At 42.8% G+C, this 21,262-nt stretch overlaps 1 protein-coding gene across 12 annotated transcripts in view; it reads left to right on the top strand.

Annotated features, from left to right (window-relative positions):
* The window catches only part of PKP4 (plakophilin 4), a 228,263-nt gene that overhangs the window by 194,555 nt on the left and 12,446 nt on the right, over positions 1-21,262 (top strand). For 11 of the 12 annotated variants that reach the window (XM_012496517.2, XM_012496518.2, XM_003266146.3 and 8 more), the window contains 5 exons: positions 10,424-10,607; positions 13,631-13,748; positions 15,191-15,382; positions 15,566-15,739; positions 18,684-18,834. In XM_012496517.2, the coding sequence (XP_012351971.1) occupies positions 10,424-10,607; positions 13,631-13,748; positions 15,191-15,382; positions 15,566-15,739; positions 18,684-18,834 (819 nt within the window). Of the gene's footprint in view, positions 1-10,423; positions 10,608-13,630; positions 13,749-15,190; positions 15,383-15,565; positions 15,740-18,683; positions 18,849-21,262 lie in introns of those variants that run through there. The other variant, XM_030797021.1, reaches the window with a different exon arrangement.

The following is a 21,262-nucleotide window of genomic DNA, read 5'->3' as shown; positions in this document are numbered from 1 at the left end:
TGCTGATATATGTGAGTGCTTAGGGTAATTTTTCTTTTATTCCAAAAGTATTTTTTGCTGTTGTTGTACTTAAACTTGAAAGCTGGATGAAGTATGGTTGTTTCCCAGTTTGGTTATAAAATGAATGTCTACTAGGCCACAAAGTATGGAGGGAAAATGGGAACATCTTGTCACTAAAAAAGGTATGTTGAACTCATTTGTTCAAGATAATTAAATAGTGTTTCTAAGCTAGGAAATATGAGTTTCAAGTTATTGAGCATCCTGAAAACATCATTTTTTAAAACTATAGACATTGAAGATATTGCGCAGAATCTGGAGGCCTGCTTTTTAATGTACGTACCAGATGTCCCAAACTGTCACACTTCTATTACCCTCTTAAATACCAAAAAGTAGCCTTTGTTCTTCAGTAATAATAGACTGTGTTCATATGACTGCTACATGTACATTTCTTCCAATTTAGTAAGTGATTATTCGTCCATAAAGCTAAGTAAAATATTTCCACTGTTTATTGTGAAATGTTTGGATGCCAGCAATGGATTCCAGACACTGCAGAACATGAAATGAAGCATATTGTTTTCCTGATCATTAGCTCCATATTTCTAATTCAATGATAAATTAATAAGAAAATAATAGTTGTAACTAAGGAAGGGTAGATGGGCCAGGCTAAGGTTTAACAAAGGGCAGAACAGTCTGGCAAGAATTAGTCTTATATACTATAAAAAGCAGGAGCTTAGTGGACATGCCTTTTGGACGATTACTTGCCGTTACAGGATGAAAACAATTTACGAAGCATGTCCCCTTAGCCTAATTAATATGCCTTCAAAACAGGTCATTTATGCTCTGGTCCAGAGAGGAGTCAGTCTGTTACTTTCTATCCTACTGTTATGGGCCACTAGGGCTGTTAGAAGCTATGTGGGTCGTTTTTAGAAATCTAGCAACATCTCCTCCCAATTCCCAGCCCAAATCAGTAAGGATCCATATCACTTGGTCCACTTTCTAAAACATAGCTGGGCGCAGTGGCTCGCACCTGTAATCCCCACACTTTGGGAGGCCAAGGAAGGCAAATCACTTGAGGTCAGGAGTTCAAGACCAGCCAGGCCAACATGGTGAACCCCCATCTCTACTAAAAATACAAAAATTAGCCGGGTGTGGTGGCACATGCCTGTAATCCAGCTACTAGAGAGTCTGAGGCAGGAGAATCGCTTGAACCTGAAAGGTGGAGGTTGCAGTGAGTTGACATCGCGCCACTGCACTCCAGCCTGGGCGACAGAGACTCTGTCTCAAAAAATAAATAAAACAATAACAACAGAAACAGATTCCCTTATTTACTGAACATTTCAAACCCTGAAAATGTGTAATGAGAAATGACAAATTTTTAAAAGTTTAATTGCTAAGAAGACAAAAAAACGTCTATTATAAATAGACCAATTCTCAACTGGTAGAGAACTTTGAGCTGGAAAGAACCCTAAAGAAATCTCCTGTCTACCTCTGTTATTACAGATTAGAAACCGCAGTCCAGGAAGGTTGAGCAGGCAAGTCTCCAGGCTGAGTTCCTGATGTCCAGGCTGGAGGTGTTTCTTCCCTGACCCTTTCCCTGCCTACCCTGGCCACTGAGAAGGGCTGAACAGGAGCTAAATCTGGAGGGTACAAGTGTTATTTCCCTTGTTCTTTAAGACTACCACCAAAAAGGGAAAAGAAAAAAAGCCCCACAATAAACTTTACTCTCTGAATTTTACCCAGGACCATAGAGAAATATCCCTGAATTTCACCACTAGCACTATAATATCAAACTAGTGATCAAGTATAATCATAAAGCTTCAGTTTGCTTAGGAAACCTATGAAACATGATTTTAGGTCTTGTGAGTATTTCAAGATTTATAGTTTTGAGTATGAAAAGATTCAACTCTCTAAGTGGAATATGACCCTATATTTTGAGTGTAGGCTTCCGAGTGCCAAGCACAAGGAGGCAGTCAAGTAGGGAGTCTCAAAAGGTCACTTATAAGACTTGGGTATTCAAACATCAGTCAGAGTGGAACTTCTCAGCAAAAGAGAGGCCCTGTAATGACATGCTCCCTCAGTTGACTAGACAGCCTACAAATGCAAGAAAGGTGGGAATATGGAGACCCCAGGCCAGGTCCTGCAAATGCTCTGCAGTTTCTGAGTATGATGCTCTATAGCTTACAGCTGGAGGCACCTTTGTCTCTAAGCTTCTGCCAGCACCAGACAACTGGGTTGAAGATCTAGTGCAGTTACAGATGAGCAAGTGTGTTCCTGGAACATGTAGGTCAGCTGTGGAATATATGACTTCAGTGACAGTTTCTTGGGCAAATCTCTATGATAGTGTAACTGTGACAGTGTAAATGACCTAATTCTGTGTCACGCTGAAATAACCTGCAGAACAAGGGTGGCCAGGGCCGCTGCCCCCACTGCCGTTTCTGCCCCAGAAGGATTCTCTAATTTCCTTTCATGTGACCTGTTCCCTTTTATTAGCTCTGCTCCAACAGAAGGAGCCACTCTGTGTGTCCCATATGGGCAATTCTCAGTCAGCATTTCTGAATTGTAAGCTTATTTATTTTCTGTAGAAATGCCTTTCCAGGGAACATAGAACTGTATAACTACATTATGTCATTAATCCTCAAAACGTACCCATGAAGTGGTAAAATTACCTAGAATAAAGAAGAATACATTAAAATGCAAATATGATTCTGTAAATGGATCTCTAAAAATTGGTAGATCTTTTCAAAGGTGCTGTGATCCACCTTTTTGCCTGCAAAATCGCAGAGACTCGGGCTAACCCTTATATTCTCTAAAGGCACCAAAGATCTATCTTGTCCCAACTGGGGACAAATTTCAACAGCAGGAATGATCACCTTCAAATAGAATATGCAGGCTGGGGCCCCTGTGTGCAGCCTCTGTGGCCAGCCCAGTTCCTTACTTCCACACAGCTCCCTCCTAGGAAGCATCTTGCCCTCAGACCACCTGAGCACCCACTTCCCACTGCGCTGAAAGCTGAGATGGTGGTGTTCCGAGCACAGCTGGACCTGAGTGAGCTCCCCCATGCCCCATGAGGATTATGCATCTGCTGTGCAGGAAATCCCAGGGAACACAGGGGTGAGCAAGGCAGGCCTGTCCACCACCTGCAGTGCTCTGTGCCAGCCAGCAGGGAGTGCAGCAGCCAGCCTCTCATGCTTTGGGGTAGGAAGGAGAAAGCCTCAAGCCACACCTATAGACCAGGAGCCTCACTGCATGGAGGGGTCACTGCACAGGTTTCAGGAACTCTGCTCAGATAATGGCATCTTAGAAACTCTGGGAATGGCCATGTACCACCACGACTTGTTTTCCTCAGAATTTATCCAGAGAAAGGTATTTTTCTATAACTGAGGATAGTAGTTTTATCCCTGTCTCGTAATTGTTTTCCCATTATTTCAGTTTCACTTAGATTTCATAATTTGTTGACAGCCTTCAGCCCTGTTAGAAAGCTTGGGCAATTGATTAGCCCAGCAGACATTTTTATGGCATTGATTCTCCCCACCACCCCCTTGACTTCCTCATTTCTGTTAACAGCACCATATTTTCACACGTATTCAAACTGCTGGCTTACCTGTGACACCACCCTCAGTTTGCATCTGGCTCCAAATTCTCACTACAGGCACTTCCCTTCCCTTTTGGCCTCCTGCCTCCTCCATCCTGTCCTGTGAAATAGGCTCTGCTCCTCCTAGCCCATTGGCCTCACCCCACTCCCTGGGATAACACCTGTGCCTGCTGTTCAGGTTTTCCCACCTGCCTGTCCAAATCAGTAGCTTCTGTGACCTCCTGCCAGCCAGCTCCAGCATGTGCCGTCGCCTCTTCTGCTTCCTTCCCAGGCTATAGTTGGCCTGAAGAGCACTGCATCCCAAACCTGCTTCTTTCTGGCCTCTGTCTTTGACACTCCAACTCAAATGTGGTCTCCCATCATCCTATCAAACACAAGTTCACACACTTTGAAAAACAGCCAGGGAGAAGCGGCATGGTCTCAAGTGAGTGTGAGCTTTGGAGCCAGGTCTACTTGTTTCCTTCCAGCTCTGTGGCTCCAGACACATCACCACTGTCAAACCCCAGTGTCCCCGGCAATGACACATTACCTGCTGCTTGGTGTTTTTGTGATGATGTGTGTTGAGCGCCTGGCACACAGGATATTCAAGCCATACCTGTTGCTCTTCCTGCCCTTTGTCACAACTGCCTGGTGGTGTAACTGTTTGTGCTAAGGCCCCCCTGAGAACAGATGGCTCCCCTGTGTGTCTCCCTTGGAGTCTGGCATGAAGCAAGCAAGCATCTCTGCCAGCACTGTTCAATAGGAGAATAATATGAGCTGCATATTTTCTACATTTTCTAGCAGCCATGGGAAATCTATTTTAGTAATATATTTTATTTGGCCTAATAGTTTCAAAGTATTTCAACTTCTAAGAAATATAAAAATTATTAATGTTTTGCATTCACTTCTTCATACCAAGTCTTCATAATCTATTTTTTGTTTAACAGTGCATCTCAATTTGGACTAGCCATATTTCAAGTAGCCACATGTGGCTGATGGCCACCGTATGGGGCAGCACAGGTCTATACTGCGTTTGGGTAGAGGTAAATGTCAAAGGTATGAGGTGTGTAACTTTAAGGCTGGCGGGAGGCCATATTATAGCAGGATGTAGGTGCCATAGTATCTTGGCATTACTGTCGTCCCAAGAAAAAGCCGCAGAAGTTTATAAAAACCCACTGGACTAAGGGGAGAACTTCAGGGGCAGCTGCATAGAGAAAGAAATGAAGATGTGTGTTTGCTAGATCCTGAGTGTTTCAGCCAGAGACTGTATAGGGAATGATAATGGAGGCATGTGCTAGGAGAAGCAGGCAAGGACCGTGATACAATCTACAGCCCTGATATTATTGTGTTTGTGCTATTAATCTAATATTTCTACCCCCATTTTTCAAGAATGTTTGCAGGGTGGTTCCAGTGAGCCCATAGATGCAGAATTGCCAGGAGCTGGGGCAGGAGGTGGGAAGGATTACATACGGGGCAGTGTTCCCCAGAGCTTCAACAGGAATGCACAGTCCCGTTAGCCACTGGTCATGACACTTGATTTGTACTGGGAACGGAGTGGGGGTTGAGTGTGCACAAGACCTTAGCATCCATTATCTCCTTGATGGTTCCTCACACCCTGAGCCTGGGTAGTTTTACCTGCCTCCCTCATGAACGTCTTGTGAAAGAGCATGACTAAAACCAGAGCATTCAGAGCGAGGTTCACTCAAGAAGGAAAATGCAGGGGCCTGTCCAGTGATGATGTTTGAAGCACACTGGCACCTTTATGGCTGTTGCTTTTTTTCTTTTGGCAATATCTACAAACACTTGGGTTCTTTTAAATATAATTAGGAAACATGGCATAAATTGAATGCTGCCTAAAAATGAATGGTTTAAGATTGTCTTTCATATCAAAAAGAAAAACAGTTGTGTAGGCTGCCATGCGTATCTGCCACCAAAGAAATCGTATTTTCCAAATGTTGTTTGGTTGTTTTTTAATATCCTTTAAGAAGTACGTTTTTCAAATAGTTGCTATTATTTTAATTAATCAGTAAAATCAGCTTCTAATTTGACTATAAAATTATCAGTTCGCCATTAGAATAGCTATAAAGTTAGTTTTAAATGTGAGCTCTTTCAAAATTGTGCAGCATAGGATTTATGTGAAATGGTATTTTAATTACTTTATTCATTCTTTGTGGGGAAAATGAACTGTCATCTCTCATGCAGTATTTCATTGTGATTATTGGTTACTCATAATTATATGTACTTGTTCCTGTGACAGGGAATAAGCAGCGTTTTCTACAATAATATGCATGAAACTCCCTAATATTTTCTAAATTAGTTTGTATATTTATATTCTTAGTCCTCACAACAAATAGCTAATTGCTTTAAATTAAATAAAACCTCAAGCTTCCTCAACCAAATTCTAGTTTATTTTTAACTTTCCCTTTGGGAACCAGAAGATAATGGAGTATGGCGATAAATATTTTTGAAGCAAATTTTGCATTAGGATGTTGGAGTTAGAGGTTTATCATGTTGATGGAGAAGGCTAATCCTACAGCTCTTCATTTTCTCATCAGTCTTACTACATCTGGGAGTTGGCCTATTCTCTATTCATTACTTACTGCCCTAGCAAGATTCTTCCTGACCCGTTAAATGAAGCCCTAGACAAAGTGGGGAGAACATTGTTTTAGTGAGGTCGAGCACACACAGGTGTTATTAGCCGGTCTTAAGAGAGGTGCTTTTTACTTTGAGCAGAAAAGCCAAATTAATCATTTCATATCTAAGGCTTTTAAGTTTAATTAAATCTTTTTCATCCATTATTTATTGACTAGAGCTGGTTGTTTTGGCTTTATATAACCTTAGTTTTGGAATAGAAAATGAGGAAGAAAAACCAGTCAAAATGGCGAGTTAAATCCATACCGAAGGTTGCAGCTCTTTGTGTTACATGGCGAAGTGCAAGATTAGAGGGATAATATAACATACAATGCAGGGTGATAAAGCTGCCTTTTGGTGGGTCCCTTGAACACCACATACTTAGCAAAAATAGAACCTTTCCTTTTTTCTGGTCAAGAATAACTGTGAACATTTTTTTTTTTGGAAGTTGCAGAAATGAAAGCCTAAATTTCTATGGTACGCTAGTGTTATGATCAATAAGTCATTTTAGTTGACTAAAAGATAGCATAGTCAGCTTGTCTAATGAAGGGTAACATATTTTTTAACAACTTTATATTTTATAATTTGGCAGCACTGTTGCTTTCTATTTTGCACTTTGTGGGATGGGGATTCTGGCATGCTGGTGTGACTTTTCTGATTCTGGGAGATAGAATGGCAACTGGATTCTCCTATCCCCATAACTAAGATGGTGGTTTCAGCAATCATCTCTTTTGGTCTCAATGTGAAATGCAGGCAAAACTATGCCGACAAATTTTGTTAGAGATCCTCTCCCCCAGTTGCAAACTTAAAGGACACTCCTGAATACTCAGTTTTACAAAAAGGCACAAAGGGGAGGTAATAATAATAATACTTATAAATAAGCTAAGTCTGATAGGTAGGAAATAAAAGAGAAATCTGAAAACAAATACAGGATATAAAAATAGATCCATCACAAATACTTTTGACCACCTACTATGTGTCCTGCATATGTGTCACACAACATATATATATATATAAGGATGGATAATGATAGGGTATTTCTTCCTCATTATATAATACTTGCCTAATGAAATTAAAATTTAATTTCAGCATATAAATGTTCATCTTTTTTAAAAAAAAATCAACATGTAGAATTTCAAACCTACAAAAATATTAAAAGGGAAAGTTATAATTAATTTGGGACAACTTGGCTCTTTAAGGTATTATATGTAAAGCACACAATGCCTGGCTCAGAGTAAAGCCACAGTAAATGGTGATGCTACCATTGTTTACATTGATTTATGAATGTTTACGCTATGTCCAATCCCAAGTATATATACTGCCTAATACTAAGCTGTAGAATGACATATACAACTCCATCAGTCATTCTGAATGCCTGGGAAGAAAAAGACAGAACAGGACAAAATTCTACCACCAGCATGAAAATCAGGGAAATTCTCAAATCAGAGAAATATCCTCTTGCCAGAAGTAGGTGTTAGAAGCAGCCAGGAGTAGAGACAAAAACAACAAAAAAACAGGTTTTTCTACCACAATCAGAGAATTTCTAGGCATCAACTCCAGGATCCAATATTCTGAAGAACCACTCTTCTTCTTAGTCATGTTTTCACCTGAAGTTTGTGACACAGGTTGTTTAATTTTCTGTATATATATATCCAATATTATAGTATGATAGACTTTACTTTCCATAAACCTTGCCTTGCAGCTAACTTTACTGGAATGCATTTATTCTGTGAAGTTGAAAATATCTTATTGAAAAACGCAGCTCTCCGCCATGCATTGAGGAATTCGAAAGCTGTGACAGAAAATTTGTGCCAATGGCATTAGGAATCACGTTTTGAAACTGTCAGCAGGGGAGGTTAGGGAATCACCGTAACCGCTGATGGCTTCTGGGCTGCATGCCGCCACTGTGGCTGACTCATGCTCCTGGAGGCCCCATCAGGGCCCAGGGTGACTATGGTTGGCCTCCCTAGCAGGAAATGTTAAAGCCCATGTTAGTGACAGAGTCTGTTTTCCTCCCCTGCTATGCCTCGACCCAACTCTGTCTTCTGTTTTCACTCCCTTGCCTTGTCATTTGGTCAGGACAGACTGCCAAAAAAAAGTGTTTCTCATCCTTAGCTCCCGGGTCCCTTCTGTGATCGTCAGGCTTCTCAAATGTCTTTTAGATTTGAAACAGAAACACAATGAAGCCCAAAATTGAGCATAGATAATATGAAGCTGCTCTGAGTCAATTGGGGTGGGGATCTGGAGCCTAACGACCAATTCTTCCCCAACTCCTCACATGGCTGCCCCTACGGGAGACCAGCAAAACCCCCAGGATCCAGGGAGCACAGTTTAAAGCCATTGTCCAAAAGCACTTTATATAGAAACATGGCCAATTTTCAAAGAATCCGTGGAGAAATAGCTCCAACTGTAGAATTTAAGTTCTTTTCATAAGCACCCATAATGTGTGCTGCCTTCTAACCAGGACCCTAGCTTTTGTGTACCCCAAGATAATTATATAAGCAAAGGTCTATCATGAACAGAAGAAAAGAAGAACAGAACAAGCTTTCACAAGTAAAGCAAGGTCTTTACTTGCCTGATTCAGAACTGTCTTAAGCCTCCCTCCCATCCTGTGTCCTGAAGGCTGTAGTTATGGTGGAATAGGAGTAGAAAAGGGGTAAAAGTCCTTGGGGAACAAGGGAAACAAAATCAGCAAGGTCCAGAAGTCAAAGCCAAGTGAAAGAGGAGGGTAGTGGGCACAGGTGCAGAGCAGAACACAAGAGGAGGCCAGAGCACAAGCATCAGGTTCCAGTCCGACCATTCCCTCCACAGCACGTGGACAGGCCTGGGAAGGGGCAGTCCTCACGCAGTTTAGAGTCAGAAGATTGTTTCACTCTCTTCACTTCTAGCCCTTGGCTTCTACTTCCCCTTCCTCCACAAAGGAAGGAGCTCCTGTCTTCCTCCCCATACCACCCTCTTTTACAGGGGCACCCGGAGAAGGCTGAGCAGGTGGTGTCCAGGCTGGCTTCTTGGGTCGTGACAGCTGGAGCAGCAGTGCTCGGTCTTGTCTCCGGGCCACGCTCTTGATCAGTCATGTTCACAGTCCTGACACGCTCCCACGGACATGGGCAGATTTTGCCACCCCTCCCTCTGCAAGGCCACAAACGTTTTTGTGTGTTGGTAGTTGTGAAAGCACTGTACAGACTCGAGCAACTTGCCAAGGGTATGTCAGGAGTGTAGGACTCGGGGCGGGGGACTTGAATGCAGAGAAAAAACAGCTGCACCATCTCTTCTCCACCTACTTTCCTCTTACTCAGGAAGATGCAATGATGTGAAAATGACATTAGGGTGGGTATCATCTCAAATTTGCTCCAATGTCTATGAGAGCAATTACTGGAAAACCTGTGCTATGATAATAATTTTAGCTACCTCATACTTGATGCAAAAATTAAAGCCCTCTAATATCATTAAACAGAACTCTAATAAGCTCCATTTAAGATCTGTTATCCTGAAATCTGGATATGAATTACAATACAGGCAATTCTTAATTTATTGTTAGTTTCACCTATTTCCAAAAAGGAATGACAGTAATGTGTATTTCTAAAGCACATGATAATAAAACTCTTAAAATTGAGATAGAAGTGTTTAAACCTTATCTAAGTAAGGTAGATGAAGCAAATATAACAAACATCCGTGCCAGGAAAGTTACAGCAAGTGCTTTATTGAAGCTTGAGCTTTCTGATAGCAAAAGTAAGAAAAGGAAGCAGATGAAGAAAGACATGCCAGTCTTTCAAGAAAAAGAAATATTTTTCCAAGTACTAAATTCTAAAAATGGTTTGTCACACAGACATTAAATGTAAAATACAATGCAATGAATAGCAGTTTTGTAAAAATCACAGATGCATTGTATTCAAGACCCCTGCTTGGATTGTGCCCCTCTCCCTTTACAGAGTAACTAATTTGCTTTGCAAAATCCACAGTCACCTTGCCTAATAGATACAGAGGGTGTATAATATTCACCCTCTAAAATCCAAGAGGGTGAATATTAAGAATTTGTAATATGTTGTCGGAGGCTCATACATTCACTCAAAACTCATTAGAGGTCTGTCCCCAACCTGGTTGCAAATATAGGCCATAGATTAGGTTTGGAACAGACTGACTTCATATTAATTAGAGGTAAGAGGTTTATTTCTAAAGCCACAGGATCTCTATTTATTTGATTTTTTAAATCTCCTTTTTTAGGAGTTCTTTGGAATTTATCCTCATGTGATGCTGTAAAAATGACAATCATTCGAGATGCTCTCTCAACCTTAACAAACACTGTGATCGTTCCACATTCTGGATGGAATAACTCTTCTTTTGATGATGATCATAAAATTAAATTTCAGACTTCACTAGTTCTGCGTAACACGACAGGTTGCCTGAGGTAAATTCTTTATTTCTTCTTTCCAATTAGTTCTGTAATTAAATAATATGTGTCATAGGTAAATTGATTTTAGGAGGACTTACTTTATTAACATCTATCTAAGTTTCCAGTTTTTATTTCAAAATTTAGGCCACTGGACTTTGTTATTCTGGGAGAAAAACATCGTGAGCACAGACTTGTGGCCTTAAAGAAGTTATCTTGTAAATGACTCTCTTCTGTGACTTACTCAGAAAGGCTCTTTCAGTCTAAGATGACTGACAAAATTCCAGTGTTCTCCACTTTAACAGCATTTTTCTGGTAGTCGCATTCTGATTGCTAATGTGTTTGTAGCCTGCTGTTTGTTTAAATTCAAAATGTGATGGTTAAAAGGATGTTGCTTTTAAAGAGGTGTGTGATTTCAACAATCAGTTTCAAGTTTTATAAATAAGTGAAAATGAGCCCAAATACTCTTTTTTAGTCATTATCTTTTACAATTAAAATCTATATATAAAGCCTCTTTCAAGTGTGCACAGTAGAGTTCATTATTTGCCATTAACACTCATCAGCTCCATTTTGACCCTGTTTCCCAGCCTTACAGTACCCTGGGAACTGGAAGCAAGCCTTAGGGCAGAGTGGCACAGGGACAGAGAGAGTGGGCTCTGATCTCAGACTGCCTGGCTTCCAGGACCCCTTTGAGCCTGTGTTTCCTCATCTGTAGAACAAGGATGATAATACCACCTCAGAGCTATGAGGGGTCAGCAGGTACTTGTGGAAGGTGCTTAGCACAGTGTCATCACATGAGCACTCAGCGAGTGCCGTTTAACATCTAGCATCACCAAGACAGACAGCCTGAAAGAGCAAAGCTTGTGTGGCTGGTCTGTAGCATTCCAGCATTGTGACAGGTGGCTATCGGCCCTGGTCAGGGGGCAGTGTTGGTGGGGAGGTAACAAGAGTCAGGATCCCAGAATGCAGGCCAGCTCCTCCCAATTCAGATGCCCACATCTCAGGGTGGGTCTCATGGCCTAGCAATCATCCAGGGAGCTAGGATTACTCCTCAGCCAGCCAGCTAGGCTTCAGGGAGAGCCTGGGGCAGGACTCACTGTAGCTCCCACAGTGGGTCAGGAATAGAAACATTTGGTGAATGCCCTCTGTGTGAAATGAGTGACGAATAAAACAGACTAGGTCCCTGCTCTGATGGAACTACATTCTACCAGGAAGACAGACAAACAAGGAAACAAGAAAATAACAGTAGGTGCCATAAAAATAAATAGGGTGATGTGAGGGTTATTGAATGGTTACTTTGGTGGTCAGGGGGTCTCTCAAGGAGTTTAAATTTAAGCCTACATCTGAAATACCACAAGGAGTGACTCACTAGAGGGTGGTGTTGGGGAAGACAAGAGTCATAGGCCAGTCAAGGGAATGGTTAAGGTAAAGGTTCTGGAGCAGAAATGAGCTTGCAGCCATAGCCTACTGAGCAAAGGGCAGAGTGGTACCAGATTATATAGGATTTTGTAAGTCAGATGGGGTTTGCATTTTATTCCAAGTGCCATGGGAAACCATCAGAGTGTTCTAAGCTGTGGAGTAGTAGGCCTCATTTCTGGCTGCAGTGTGGAAGAGTGAGCACAGGCAGAAGTAGAGACAGGAACATCAGACTTGCAGAGATCCAGGCAAACAGTGACAGTGGCCTAGACCAGGTGCTGGGGTGAGGTAGGCAGATTTGGGTTATTTTGTGGAGGAAGAGCTGACAAGGCTTGCTAATAGATCAAATATTAAGAGCGAGGAAAGGGGGGAAATAAGGATACACCTAGATCTTTGGCTGGATCAGCTGCAAGCACAGAAGTGCTGTTGTTGGGGGGAAGGGAGAAGAATGCTTGGAAGGGTGAGCAGCTCAGAGTTTTGACAATGTCCAGTTTGAGAAGTCTAATTAGCTGTCTACATGCCAATGTCAAGAAAGCATTAGAGAAAAGAATCCGCAATTCTAGAGAGCAGTCAGGGCTAAAGGCAGATTGTGTGCCAACCTATGGCCATGGGTCCATAGGTTGTATTAAAGCCAAGGAGCAGAAGGCACCTTGGAGAGTGCAAAGATGAAGACAAGACCGGTCCTGGGGCACTCCTGGAGGTGCCCATGGGCAGATGAGTCTGAGAAGCAGCAAGGTGAGAGAGAAGCCAGGTGGGGTCCCAGAAGCTGGTGGAGAAAAGGAAAGTGCTGTGGAGAGGCAGGGCAGATGAGAGCCGCCATTCCACCGCCCCCTCATCTAGTCGCAGTTTTGCAAATTCTTAATTTGCATAATTTTACAGTTAGCCTAGAACCATTGTTAATGGGACATAAAATAGATCCTTATTTGGTATCAATTTACGAAGGCAAATTGATATAAAAAATTTAGACACAAAACCATTTTCTGGGTGTTTTATAATTGAAAAGATCAGAAAAGTTTTAGCATAAACAAATATCTATATTTAACTTGAAATGTTTATAATACAAGAAATTATATGTTTCCTCTGTTCATCCAAAAAAACATTTAATGACCACCTACTTACTGCACGCAAAATATTATAATAGGCCCAGGGGACTGCAAGAAGCTTCTGGCCTAACAAGGGAGGTGAAGCATGTCTAGTAGTAGCCACCACCATGACTGACAGCAGGCCACCTTCCGGGAAGGAGGCACTTTTTTAATTGCTTTCTATGTAGCAACTCATTTCTTCTTCACAACAACCCTGTGAGGTAGTTACTGTTATTTTCCCCCTTTTACATATGAAGAAGCTCAGGAGAATAGGCCCCTAAAGAATTACATGAGGGAGTTAGAAAGTGACACGTCATGAGAGAGATACAGTCCAAATGTGCAGGTTCCCTTCCATGTGTGGATAATGGGGAGCGGGCCATCATTGTGAGCTTCAGGGATGTTACCATGCAAGCCCCCAGTGCCTCCTCTGACCTCTAAGTGGCTGCTACCTGTTGTTCGCTCTCTCAGATCCTTAAGGTAAGTCCACGTGGCTGATGAGTGCATGGTTCATCTCAGCAGCTCCTCCTGTCTCCACCCCTTTAGGAACCTCAGCTCCGCGGGGGAAGAAGCTCGGAAGCAAATGCGGTCCTGCGAGGGGCTGGTAGACTCACTGTTGTATGTGATCCACACGTGTGTGAACACATCCGATTACGACAGCAAGGTCAGTGCCGGCCTGGCTGCAGGAGGGCGTGGTGGCAGGTGACCATGGTGCCCGGTGCCACTATTTGCATGCCACTGGTTCTGTCTGACCTGCAGAGCCTGTCCTCCTCAGGAGGCCACTCTCCGGATCAAAGGGCAAGTCTCCAAAATTACAGGGGCAAGGACGTGGCAACTTAAGAAAATATCCTGGGAACCATGAGAACAGAGTGGCTTGGCGTGGTAAAGGCTTTCTCTCTGGTTCCCCAGGCTCATTCTCAGGGTGGTGCCCATGCTGCTATTTCCTCCAATTCTGTATCCCCACTAGAATCAGAGCCATCAGTATTTGAGTATCTACTGACTAAAAGTTCCTGGTTGAGGCACTGTAATCCCCCCAAACTCTCTGCCCTCTTGGCTGCAGTGCAGTCCACAGTCCCCACCCCCAGCACTAACTGTTGCTGCACCTCTCTACACCCCCTCCTGCTGCTGCCGCCCTGTGGTTGGTCTGTCCTCAGCATGAGCCCCTTACCCTCTCCCTCCTGTGCCCGAGTACAGGGCATTCTGCTCATCATTTGTCAGCTGTGACGACCATCCGGGATCCTCCTGGGGGCCGAGGAAAGTGGAAAGAACAGGAAAGAGGGACTGAAAATGTCAGGACTTCCAAAGCGGGCCAGTTACTTGGTGTCAGGATGGACTGGACTAGGAGAGGCCATTGGAAGGTGTTGGATTGTAAGGGTGAGCCTGAGAGAAAAAAGGATGAAGAGTGCCTGGGAGAAGAGAGAGGAGTGCAAGGGAAAAGCCAGTTTTTGTTTGAGCCTTATTGAACCAGGAGATCTGCAGATGAAATTGAGAGGAGTTAGCAAGTTGGAAAGGGAAGCTTGCTAGATAGGCAAATGCTGAACTTGGTTTTAGACACTCAGTTAAATGACAGTTGGCCTCCCAATCAGAGGTGTGATACAGTCTTTTAGGGAACAAAAGACCATGTACAGAAGGCAAGTATCAGCAGGGAAAGACACCGCTGAACATGGCTCAAAAGGAGGGTGGAGTTGGGAGATTGAGAAGGAGGCAGACATGGGACTTGGGGATATGGTTGTCCCCAGGGAGGGAGTTGGGGCATCTGTTGTCACGCCAAGGATCTGCAGTAGTGAGAAGTGAGGCTCAAGCATCATGGGTGCAGTCTGCACGGCAGCAGCCCAGAGGAGAAACACTGGGCTGGAGCCTCAAGCATTTCGGTCGGCATGAAGTCAGATCCTCAGCAGGACTGAGAAGGGCTCTGCATCCTGTCATCTGGGTATTCCACAAACACTCTAGAATCATAATTCTGTCTTCACATTGCTTCAAGTTCCCATAAATAAAAAGTAGTTCTTTCATATTTCCCATTTCTTTCCTGTCTGTAGTGTTCAGTACAGAAGTGTTTTGCTCTAATGTGCCGAGTTGTTTTTAATTATACGCCGTGCTGGGTTTCAGACGGTGGAGAACTGCGTGTGCACCCTGAGGAACCTGTCCTATCGGCTGGAGCTGGAGGTGCCCCAGGCCCGGTTACTGGGACTGAACGAATTGGATGACTTACTAGGAAAAGAGTCTCCCAGCAAAGACTCTGAGCCAAGTTGCTGGGGGAAGAAGAAGAAAAAGAAAAAGAGGACTCCGCAAGAAGATCAAGTTAGCATTTTATTTGATATGAGACTCTCAAGTTTAATTTTTCTGGGAGTGAGGAATCACATATTTGGCAAGAAAATAAATTTTCTGTATAGCTATAGCTGAGTCCCGCAAAGGTGAATGTTTTCAAGTATTGGAGATCATATTCATTCTGCCTCCATTTAACGTGTGCTATTTGTCTTTCAGTGGGATGGAGTTGGTCCTATCCCAGGACTGTCGAAGTCCCCCAAAGGGGTTGAGATGCTGTGGCACCCATCGGTGGTAAAACCATATCTGACTCTTCTAGCAGAAAGTTCCAACCCAGCCACCTTGGAAGGCTCTGCCGGGTCTCTCCAGAACCTCTCTGCTGGCAACTGGAAGGTAGGATGACTTCCGCTTATCTACACTTCTTTCCATCTTTGCAAACTAACTTGAAATGTTATATATATATGTTCTGCCTCAGTCAGATCAGCCCTGATGGTGAAAGGGTCACAGTTACTTAGTTTGTCTGTGAAGGGGGTAAAGGGAAAAAAGGGAGACAAGCAGTTGCTCTGGGGATACAAAGATAAATACAAGTCCCTCACTATGAGAAACAGAAGGCTAGTGAGAAAAACAGATGGTGCCAGCACAGTGTAGAAGCCACAGGATGTGTGTGCTGTGGGGTCCTGAAAGAAGACATCTAACCCGGCCACACAGTGTAAGGGAAGGTCAGGAAAAGAGCAGAGTAAGGACGTGGAGGAGATTTCCTGAAGGGGATGCTGCCCAGCAGAATCTCTAAAGATGAGTGAAAGTAAGCCTGTAGAGGCTGAGGCTGCGGTGTGGAAGGAGCCATCCAGATAACAGGGACAACAGGACAGTCTTGTGGTGCAGAGAAGACAGTGTGGGTCAGGACTACTGGCTGCCCACTGGGGCCCACCATGGAGCCAGGCATCATGGATAGGCCCGAAGGCCAAACTTCAGGAGCTGAATCCTAACCTACACACAGGAGGGGCTACCGAAAGAATCTGCGCACATGAGTGACAGAGACGGGCTAATATCATCACTGCTCGCACACTTCCATGGCAGTGCAAAAGGTGGATTCTAGGAAGGGAGAGTTAGAAGCAGGGATTGCATTTGGGAGCCAGTGCAGCAATACAAAGGTGAGAAATCCTGAGTGGCAGAACAGAACACAGCTTGGGCAGCACTGTGGGGAGGGATAGAGGACCTCACTCTGTTCCTCTCAGTTACAGACATGCCTGTGTCTAAGGTTTCTGCATCTCTTTGCAAATGTATGACTATGAAAACTGAAGACAGTTTCCTCTTGTTACCACTGTAAGCAAGTTCTCAGAACTTTCTAAATGTCCCCCAGCAACTTCCCAGACAGTCCTTGTCTGAGACATTTTCAACCTCTAGTAATTTCTTGACAGGTGTATTTTAGTAGAGTTACTACAATGCTTGCTGTGGGCTTCTTCTCCCACCTTAAGCCCCCAAAATGAGAATCTTTTGATGATGGTGTTTTCAAGATAGTGAAAAGCATTGATAAGCCTACGTATGGTTTGTTTCGTGCAAGTGGCCACTATGTTGAATATAGACCGATAACTATGGTCTAGTGCTAAGCCGGTGTGGTTATTTTGTTGTGGCTCCTAGTTAAAGTGCCAGTGACTCAGTGTGTAAGTGCTGGCTCTGAATCCAGGCCACTCTGCTTACCGTCTGGCAGCCTAGGGGCTCTGCCCACAGTTTCCACCTCCCTAAAATAAAGTGAATATTAATACCTGCCTTATATAGTGGTTGTGAGGATTTAGTGAGATACTCCCAGCAAATAAGTATTTATAAACATTTATGTTGTAGAACAGTGTTCACCTTCAGCTTCTGTGACCAGAGGATCATTTGATGATAATAAAAAAGACAATAATTGAAATCGATGTGATTTGAGTTGTTTAGAAGTTCATGTCTGGGATCATTTAGTGAGAGAGTTAGATGGCAAAGCTCATTTAAAATATAAACATTATATGTAAGCGATTTCAGTAGTGAGTTAAAATATTGGACCTTCACTAAGAAAATGAGATAATCGTGGCCACAGATGTTATCAAGTAAGAAGCTATTTCAGGAGCAGCGATGACTGTAGTTCTCCAGAAGGGAGACAGGCTGGGCTGGGCTGGGCTGGTAGGTCTCCAAGTGAGACAGAAGGAGATGGTTCTGTTGTTGCAGGTTTCAGAGAGAGAAGTTCATAAAACTGCCTGAGTGCTTTGCCTAGTAACGAGTCATGTACTTCATTTTCCCCCCATAGATTTCATGTGATTTGAAAAATAGGAGTATGCACTTCATATGAAGAATATAAATAGGATCTTTGAAATGCATCTTTCCCTCTTATTTGTATTATATTCAAGAAACTGGATGGTCAATCACATATTTTAATGTTTGAAATAATACAAAGGGCTGGTAGATCTCTGTCCTAATGTCTTGGTCACAGCAGGAAAGTAGGTGTTTTATGAGCAGCATCTTTCAATTACCCTAAAATTTGAAAGATGATTTGCATTGGTTGAAAAAGTCAATTAAAGCTCAAAGCTGAAAACAAGATTAAAGAACCGTTTTCTAATGTTACCCTTTTTGGTTGTTTCACTGATGACTTAGCGCTCATTTCCATTTTATAAGATATACAAACTGACTCACAGTACAGAGTTGCTTCATAGTCACAGAAAAATTTCTTAACTATGGATTTTTAAAAAACAGCATCAGCAGCTAACTAATCTTGAGTGAGAATGCATTTTGCACACAAATATACTTACTTTTTCACCAGGCTGTATGAATTATGATGCTGGATGTTTCTAGAGAATTCCCTTTCTTCTGAGGCAAGGAATTTTTCCAACTAATCTCTTTGACAGGTTACTGAACTCGAAATATTGTTGCAGGGAATATAGAAATGACTTGATGGAGACAGGTTCTCCTTTCATGTGTGCTGATGGGTTACTGTCTCTGCCATCCTATTTATAGCCTCTGGGTTTGGCAGGGGACCAACTGCAAAGAAAACACACGATCCTTCCTTAATCATGTTTATGTATCTGAGATAGAAAGTAATCATTGCCTTCTCTTTTCTGCACAAAAATATCTGGCAGATGGTGGTTTGAGATTTTCAGGCTTTGGGATTTCTTTTTAAATCAGTCATTCCAGCCTATCTTTCTCCCCAACTTTGGTTTTCTCTTCACTGACACCACAGATTTGATCTTCAATTGGAAAGAAACCATTTAATCTATTAGTTCATCTTTTGGAAACATCTTTTTTAGGTGACAGTAACATATGAGAGTGGAACTCTGTTTTATATTACTTCCTGCCTTATTTTTCTCACTAGTTTGCAGCATATATCCGGGCGGCCGTCCGAAAAGAAAAGGGGCTCCCCATCCTTGTGGAGCTTCTGAGAATGGATAACGATAGAGTTGTTTCTTCTGTGGCAACTGCCTTGAGGAATATGGCACTAGATGTTCGCAACAAGGAGCTCATAGGTATGTTCTGGTGACAAGATGAGCTGTAAATGTGAGAGCAGCTACAAAATTCATGAAACTCTTCTTTTGATTAATAACTATATGGCTTGTAAAATCATTAACAGCTGAGCCCTAGTCTCCAGTTTCTTGGCATATTTGAGTACTCCTGCTTTGTGACCATTCTTTTTCAGCAGGAGGCAAGCTCATTAATTAATCATTGATTAGGGAAGGTAAATTTTCAGAAAGGCCAGTAATTTTATTTGTACCTTACAACACTAATAGGGTTAGTGTCTCTCATTTCTAAGAGAGTTCTCTATATCCTGAGCAACAAAAAATCTTAATCTTCCTTTCCAGTTTTTGGACTGATACCTTCTACAACACTACCGTACTCTAAATAAAAAATCATATGAATGTTTTGTAGCTTTCCCCTCTCACACTGGTATAAATGTTTATCCCAGAGAAGAACCACTGTCCCAACATCATTTCCACCCAGGGCAGGGGCAGGACTAGGGTGAGCTAAGCAAGGCCCCAAAGGCACAACATTTTAGGAGGCCTTTACTCTCAGGTTTGTACAAGGTAGGGTTGGCACATGCACAAACCAAACAGTAAGGACCTCTGTACGCTCCGCACCCCAGGCAGCTTGCTTGCCTCTGCGGCATTGCCACATCCTAGGCAGGATGCGGGCTAAAGAAGAGATCAGGGACCCCCATAAACCTGAGCTTCGTTCCTAGGATGTGCTGCTCACTGGCCATGCAACCTGGGGTATCCTATATAACCCCGTTCAGGCTCCATAATTCTATCTAGATTGGAAATGAAAGGAAACTCCTCATCTCTGAAGGGGAGCTGTTGATGCCTACTGTCCTAACTGTGGGTTTGCTGTAAAGAGGAAATGAGAGAGCTCCGTGCCAAGTCCCACAGCTGGTGATAGGTCAGGGGAGAAGGAGTGGAAATGGGACAAGATCTTACATGGATTCATGTGAATCTATAGTAAACTTAAAATACACCTGCCATGAGAGAAGGAGAGAGAAACAAGGGCGATGATGTTTACCATAAAGAGTTGCTATAAGGATTAAACGTGATGACTTACAATGGAAGCCCTTCACCCAGTGCCTGACAGAATTGCTATTTTGAATTGTTGCCCAGATTAACCTGCTCTTAACACACCATTCCTTTAAGCCAAATCATCCCCCTACGGAGAGGAAAGGAAGTTCCTCCACACCCTGTTGATGGTCCAGCTCATGCCTGATTCTTGTAGATGCGCCATATCTCTCAGTTCCCACACTTCCTTTACAGAAATCCTTCAGGTCCCTAAAGAGAGATATTCTTTAAAGTTATTTTTCTTATGTCTATACTGTTTGGATTTCTTATAAGAAGCATGTGTAATTTGGGCATTTTTAATGCTAAAAAATAAATGGTTGACACGTATATCCTGTGACCTGTCATATTTCACAACGCAAAGACACAGGTAGACAGGAGGCCTTGAGCTGGTACTGTGAAGTGCTAAGACCTTTGGCAAGAGGAATGTGTGTTCCAAGTCTTGGCTTCCTCTCAGTGCATTCTGTGTTTTCTGTGAATAACCCTTTTTAACTTCCACTGGCCTTCTGCCTCTCCAGTGATGAGCGTGTTTTTGTGTGTGTGTGTTTTTTTTTACCCGGCTGGAGCACTCTTGAACTGTTCCATTGATCTGTTGTTTTTTTTTTTGTTTCCCTATTCCTGTCTTCCTGTGAGATCTGCCCCACTCTTGGATTCAGTATTTGGCTCTAATTTACCCAGCACTTCAGTTCCTAGGAACCTTCCCCTTCTCTGACCTCTTCCCTCTTTTTTCACATTCATCATCAGCACTAGCAAAGGACTTTCTTTTCAGAGCCATTTTTCACAAAGAAGCAAAGTTTTATCACTTCATAAAAGTTACCACGTACTCAACTGAGTGGGACCCACCCTGCTGTCTGGAGCTGCAAGTTCTGAGGGGACCGCCAGGCTCACTCATTCATAGGCAGAGTGAGCTGCCTCAGCCTAACCCCCAGGAGTGCAATTTAAAGTTATGCCTTAGCAAAATGACAAATTACATGTCATGGGCCTTTTGGTCATTCATGAGTATTCAAAATCACCAGAGCTAACTTATCATCTGCTCTGAAAACCACATTTATCTTGTGGCCTTACAGTGTCAGCACTGTTTTTCCACTCTTCACAACAGTGTTTGTTGTGAGCAAGCCAGAGCCTTCCCTCCGACGTGCTGTACATTACACAGCATGTAGCTGAGACCTGTCTTCTTCTGTTTACCACTGTATATAAATAGGCCTTTATAAAAACCCCATTTCACATCCATTCAATTATTAGCATAGGGGAAAACTAAGAAGATGTTTACTTGCACTTTAGTTCATTTCTTTTGTTTGTAGTGCACTTACAGTTTGTCAGTTGTTAATCGAAGTTGAAAAAGCTAGAGGTAATC

The sequence above is a fragment of the Nomascus leucogenys genome, chromosome 17 (genome assembly GCF_006542625.1).
Source record: "Nomascus leucogenys isolate Asia chromosome 17, Asia_NLE_v1, whole genome shotgun sequence".
NCBI classification, from domain to species: domain Eukaryota; kingdom Metazoa; phylum Chordata; class Mammalia; order Primates; family Hylobatidae; genus Nomascus; species Nomascus leucogenys.
The sequence above is the reverse complement of the archived record's forward strand: the minus strand, read 5'-3'. Positions and strand labels throughout refer to the sequence as shown.